Here is a 6,906-nt window from a genome sequence, read left to right as displayed (position 1 = left end):
TTCAGTCTCTGCTCCATAGTTAATCTCCGCAACTCCTCCCGTGGGTATTTGATTCCCCCTTTTAAGATATACAGCTTGACTTTGTCATATCCTATGACTCAATAATGTTGTGGTATTTTCTCATCATGTTCTGGAGGATATCCAAGAGCAATGGCAACAGCCAATAATGTTTAAAGGCTCAAGAGAACCTCACCAACAACTACAAAGTAAATAACTCATTCTTAGGATTGGTCTTAGAAGGGATAACATTTTGTACACTGTGTAAGAGTTGTCTTTATACTATTCAAATGCTGACTTCTATACTGGCAAAGAGTTGAGTATAGGCTGGACTTTGTTATTGATATTTTTATGAAGTATCACCTGCCTCAGTGTTTTGTAAACATTCTTCCCCATCACCTTCTGATTGATAAATAAATAGCTGGTCAGTCTATGACTAGGAAGAAGAGATAGGAAGGCTGAACTTCCAATCCCAGCCAAGGGTCCCAGGGAGAAAGAGGTAGGAGGAAGACCACAAGGGAGGAAGAAAAGAGGTAAGACAGAGGGTCAAGGAGGACTTGTGATGAGCAGGTCTCCACGGGATGTAGCCATTAGTGAGCAGCTATGAGGATACTCATGGACAATGTGAGCCAGGGTGGGACTCAAACTACAAGTAACATGGAACTAGAACTAAGAACAAGGAAAATGCTAGGTAAACATTTATTGGGAAGCTGTCTGTAGTTAGGGTCTTTACGAGGTCTCCTTCAGTAAATTCTGATTTTTATTAATTTTGAAGGGATCCACTTTTTCTTCCCCTGTTGAAACAAAGACAAAACCTCTCTCCTAACATGACACATTCCTTTCCCTCCATTTTGAAGTTAGGACAGCCTTAATATAAACAGGCTGATTTAGTTCAGCAGGTTTTATTCCATAATCCAATGTCTCTCAGAAGCTGTTGGTTTTTGTTCATTAGCATTCAAAACACTTAAAGTTAATAAAGCATGATATAACCCATCTCTAAGAGTCTAACCTATCTCAAAAAGTTACCCCTTTTTGTTTGTTAAGCATATATATATTTAAAAAACACATATATAACATAAAAATAATATATATAATATATAATAAATAACATAATATAGTATCATATATGTATTATATAATAAATTAATGTGCTATAACTAGCTGAGCAGTGGTGGCACACGCCTTTAATCCCAGCACTTGGGAGGCAGCCTGGTCTACAGAGTGAGTTCCAGGACAGCCAGGGCTACACAGAGAAACCCTGTCTCGAAAAAAACAAAACAAAACAAATGTGCTATAACTAATACACTAATATAAATTATTGTATTGTGTTAATCAAAATATATTAATTATTATATTTTATATAATATAATGTATTTTAAACTGTTATATTATTCTGTTTATTAACACATAATATTGTATGTTATATTATATTATAATAATGTAATAATATTTATATTATATGTAGATAGAAAGTATATAAAACTTGAATTTGCTGACCTAGTTCATTGTTCTTTTCACTGCTATGCAGACCTAAAGGTGCTCACGTGTGGATGAAGGTTTTTGTTTGTTTGTATTTATTTCATGCCAAATAGAAGTCTTAATTTCCCTCTACACGATAAATGTTTATAGAAATCACACAGAAGATAGATTGTATTCCAATTAATAAGCTCAACTCAGACAGGAAACCCTCTACTATTTGCAAAACGAAAAAGTCCCTGCAGCCCCGCCAGGAGCAAAGTGCATCCGATTGAAAAGGTCTCCTGAAGCACCTGCTGACGAGCACACTGTTGGAGCTGCTGAGAGACCCAGCATGCACCTGGGCTTGAATCTCTCAGTTCAGACATGTGAAAGCTACACCAGTCATTGGGAAATACAAAAATAAAATAAAATACAGTTTTCCTGAGAGACTCCAGATACCTGGGTAAAATCTCCAACATCCAGCCTCGTTTAATCACTGGCAATAATTAATTTGCTTGAGAAATGATGTTAGTTTTTTATGGGGTCCCTTCTAAATCTCTATGTAAATAAGAATCACTACTAATGAAATAATCTCTGGGTTTTATAAAATACAAATCCTCCCAAGGAAACCACCATGCAATGAAAAGAATCCCCAAAGCAGGGCTCTACCAGCTGCTGTTTATTATTTATCAAGGTCAGCTCCTCGTGTAATGTTTACTGAACACCTACCTTGTGCCTGGCACTCAATAGCAAAGTGGCATAGCATCACTAATGTATTCAATGTTTCTTTAGTACCTATCACTTTTTTAGTCCTGTTTTTTTTTTTTTCAGCCATTCTGCAAGTGTCTCCATCAACCAGCCAACTCACCTGAAAATGATGTTTGAGTGTGAACTGATGTTTTTGCCACCGTACATGGTTATCATCCAATGAGGCCGTGGTCTCACTCCCCACTGGTTAAAACAGTCATTGGAATAGGACTCCAAGTCCCACAGAAAGGGTTCAAACATGTCATCAATACCATTACTACAAATGGGCATGACCATTTCTGTGCAGGCCTGAGAAGCAAAGCAGGAAGGGAAACAAAGGGGAAATGAAGCAAAAAGAGGAAAATTAAAATTATGAAAGGCCATTCAGCCAGGGTCAAGGTCACTCAGCTAGGGACTGCACTTGCATTGGAGCTTCAGCCCCCTAGCCCACCCCACCTCCAACTTTCCTGCCACTCAGCCCCGTGTTTCTCCTAGAAAGGCACAGCTGAGAAGTCACAGCGTCTGTACTGTTTTCTCTCTCCTTCCTTCCTTCCTTCCTTCCTTCCTTCCTTCCTTCCTTCCTTCCTTCCTTTCTTTTGCAGAGTCTTCTTTCACATCTTTGACCATATTTAGCCCTCAAGAAAACCCTGAGAGTCTTACTGTGCAGGTGATGGAAAAGAGACCCCGAGTCAAGCTAGCCTCCCCTTTCTTCATGTGTCCATATGATGCTTCCTTTGCAGGACCTGTCAGGGCCTACTAAAGTGTTACTCTATCTCCCTCAACAGGCTATATTTTATGGTAATAGTCACATAAATTATTTATTTTTATATCTTTGAAACATAAGAGATTATGACCAATGAAAACCATTCATTATATATTTGCTGATGATTAAATATAGGAAGGAAGGAAAGAATGAAGGAGGAAGGAAGGAGGGGGTCATGTAGCAACTTTACATTGGCCAGACATGGAGGCAGGTGAGGTAGAAAATGCCAGGCAACCTATTACAGTACAATATATCAGGAAAGAGCGCACTGAACTCAGGGAAATCACCGTGCTCACCTGAAAGTTCCAGCCCATGGAGCCCAGACTGCTTGTACTTGTTTGTGAAATATTCAGGCATTTTGCTTGGCCTGAATAATTATAATATACATTCAGAGCTTGGAAAATATTCTGCACCAGCACTGTATCAGATACATTAGGATTTTTCAAATATTGGCACACCTCCTAAGAGATAAACATGGGAAGAGTCAGATATGAGTAGAAAATGGGTTTAGTAACAAAGAGGAGGTTATCTCGATTCTTATCTTAAAATGCTGATAAACATCTTAAGGCATTTAAAAAGTTCTATTTCTGAAGAATAATTTCCTCTCTCAAAGGAAAAACCTTTAACTTTTTCTGTAGGGTAGGGAAATAAGTCAGTCATTTGCATGCTATGCAAAGCGCTCTCTACGGATTCCGGTTCCTTTTTCCCTGCCTTTGCTCCAGGGGCCAGGTAAACCATTCTTCCCCACAACTGCGCTCTTTCCCTCTTTCCTCAAATCTCTTTTCCCACTAATTAAATCCACAAATGGCTCACCAATTCACCCACTATAACAACTCAAATATCGCCTGTGTGTGTTTCCCAGCCTGGGAGAACTAAACCCCTCCCTTCTCCTCTGCCCTTCACTACACTGTTCCTATTTTTATCTCAGTGCCTGCACCACTGTCCTGCACACATCAGATTTCAGAACATCTCCTCGGTGCTTACCAAAGCCTTTACTCAGCCTTTGCTGAGTGAAGGTCTATATTTTCATAAGAATGCAAAATTTATGAAATTTTGCTTGTATATATGTATTCGTGCGTGCATGTGGGTCAACGTGTGTATGTGTAGGCCAGAGAACAACCTTGGGTGTCATTCTTTAGGTATTATGCATCTCATTTCCTTGCCTGGGACTCACGAAGTAGGATAGTCATCAAGACTAAGGGGTCACCTGTCTCCATATTCCTAGATTGGGATTGCAAAGATGAGTCACCATACACTGCTTTATTGTCTCTTTGAAAAACAGGATCTCACCACATAACATCCAATATTTGATCTTTTTTTCCTCATTTTTGTTTTTGAATTTTCATTCTCCTTCATTTTCTCTATTGTTTTTCCTCTGTGCTTTTCCTCTGTTCATTCTCAGTGCAATCATTGCTTCCCTTTATTCTTACAGTTTTGCTATTCCTTCCTTGTATAATCCACTTTATCTCACTCTTGGGTAATATTATTACTTTTCCTTAGGCTCTTGACTTCTTTGCCCCTGTGTTTCCCTCTTTCCATACTCTTGATTTTCAGTATATTCTGAATTTTACTTAATTTTAAAAAAATATTCTAATTTTTATAATTTTAGTTCTCTTCTTGTACTTACTTAATTTTGTTTTTTAACTTTCTTGTTATTGGGCAACTTTTTACTGTTCTTCCCCCTTGCTTTGCTTATCCTGCTCTTTTCTATTCCCACTGTAACACTTTCTTCATTCCTTTATCTTCCATTCTTTTATTTGACTTTACTTTCCCTACATTTCTTCCTTTCTCTTCCTCTCCTTTATCTTACTCATCATTTCAGCACTTAGCTGTAAAGGATTTTCAACGTCACAGTTCATTCTACAATTGTCTTGTCGTCTTCGGTTTTCTTGTCATTGGTGACAAAGTGTATTTATTTCTACATCTTAAGTGGTCTGATGTAGCAGTGTGCATTCTTAACCACCTATCCACCTCACCAGCCTCTCTCCCCCGCTTATCTTTAGTTAAGTTCTCCAAACTAAATATACCAAAGAAACCTCAGAGTTCAACTACACCATAGATTAGATGGGCTTAACATAAATTTATAGAAATTATTTCTATAACTATTCATCAAGATGTTTATCAACATTTTATGATAAAAGTCAAGATAACATTCACTTTTTGTTGCCTGATAGCTCTCAAGCCTTGGGGTGGGGGGGAGTCACCTGTCTCGGTGTCCCTAGCATTGTGATTATAGCACTCTTACTACCCATGAAACCTCACTGCACTATGCTCAGTACTATGATAAAAGCTGCCATTTATTAAGCTTAGTTAATGCATTACATGGCTCTAGGCATGATACATACATCACAAAATGGCATATATTACATATGCAAAGTACACTCAGAATTTGGCATATAGTAGTGATTCTATCAGCACCAACTATTGGTCTTATTCCTTATTCCCACAACGCTGTAGTTGATGAGATTTGTCTTCATTTCTCAAATGAGAAAACTGAGGTGAAAAGATATAGCTAACATGCCAAAATTCACATGATCAGAAAGTTGTAGAACCCAGGATTCCATTCCATAATCATTAATTTTACAGAGCCCCTATGTAATTGGGATTTTATTTTTTTGATGTTGAAAGTCAGAGAATGCATATCAAAAAAGAGAAAAATATGTTATAAAGAAGAAGAGGAAGGAAGAGGAGGAGGAGAAGGATGAAGAAGAAAATGACAATGACATTTTTGTTACCTTGATGGGCCAAGCAGGCAAAGGCTGCAAAAAGTTGCATGCATAGGGGTAGTTCACCATGGCCAGGTTCACCCAGGTCTCAGCTATCCATCCTTTTAAAGTTGAGATTGTCTCAGAAGTCAAGGGGCTACATAGGTGAAGAGTGTTCGTGAGCCACTGGAGACCACTGCCTGCAGACAAAAGGACACACTGCTAATGTATAGGTCAAGCAGTCATTTATTCATCATTTGGTATTATAGAAAACATCCAATATTCAATAAAATATTTTAGGGCAATTAGATAAAGCCATAGAATTTAGCAAAATTAACATTATTTCCCAGTTTAAGATACTGTTGAAATGTATGGAAATGCTAAAAAAGAATGCATAAACTACAAGTAAATAAAACAAATGGATACTTTTAATAACTAGAATATTGCACAAAAGACAGCAGACCAAAACCAAAATCCTACATACTATACAAGTGTCATTGCTGAGATGCGAGAATCAGAAAATCAGCCTGTGATTCAACAGGGAGTCGTGGTGTAGGTGTGAAGAGGTGCTGCAGTCCGCAGCAGAGGGCTTACGAGGTCTTTTTGTCTTTTTGTCCTTTTTTGTTGATGGTAGTTTTATCTTTTCTTGATCTGGATATTACCAATACTAAGTACTTACTTTGTAAAAATTTATTCATTCATACATTTTGATTGGTATGATTCCCTATACATATAATATATGTGTCTATGTAATTAGTGTGTGTTTGTGTGTGTGTGTGTGTTTAATATGTGGCAGTGTTAGGCTATGGATACCACTCAGTAGGTAAAGTATCTGCTATGCAAACAGAAGGACCTGAGTTTGAACTCCCATTAACCCATATAAAACCCCAGAAGTAGCGGTGTGTACCTATGACTCCAGTTCAGGTAAGGAGGAGAAAGATAAGCAGATCCCTGAAGGTCACTGGCAGACTAGCCTATCTATTCTATTGATGAGCTGCAGGTTCACTGAGAGACTGTGTGTCAAAAAGAAAAAAGGAGGGAAGGTAGAAGAAAGGAACCCTAAGTCAACCTCTGACCTACACACACACACACACACACACACACACACACACATTGCTTAAACACATACCATATACTAACAGGCACATACAAAACACATAAAAACCAATACAGCCGGGTGGTGGTGGCTCACGCCTTTAATCCCAGCACTTGGGAGGCAGAGGCAGGCGGATTTCT

The 6,906-nt window shown here is 38.3% G+C and overlaps 1 protein-coding gene across 2 annotated transcripts in view; it reads right to left on the bottom strand.

The window, feature by feature from the left end:
* Nucleotides 1-6,906, bottom strand: part of Prcp (prolylcarboxypeptidase) — a 47,954-nt gene that overhangs the window by 3,525 nt on the left and 37,523 nt on the right. For both annotated transcript variants that reach the window (XM_031387392.1, XM_031387390.1), the window contains exons 6-8: nucleotides 5,701-5,870; nucleotides 3,262-3,426; nucleotides 2,324-2,511 (exon numbers count right to left, since the gene is read on the bottom strand). In XM_031387392.1, the coding sequence (XP_031243252.1) occupies nucleotides 2,324-2,511; nucleotides 3,262-3,426; nucleotides 5,701-5,870 (523 nt within the window). The remainder of the gene's footprint in view (nucleotides 1-2,323; nucleotides 2,512-3,261; nucleotides 3,427-5,700; nucleotides 5,871-6,906) is intronic.

Source organism: Mastomys coucha, unplaced genomic scaffold, assembly GCF_008632895.1.
Source record: "Mastomys coucha isolate ucsf_1 unplaced genomic scaffold, UCSF_Mcou_1 pScaffold21, whole genome shotgun sequence".
Lineage (NCBI taxonomy): Eukaryota > Metazoa > Chordata > Mammalia > Rodentia > Muridae > Mastomys > Mastomys coucha.
This window is presented reverse-complemented; position numbering and strand designations above follow the sequence as displayed.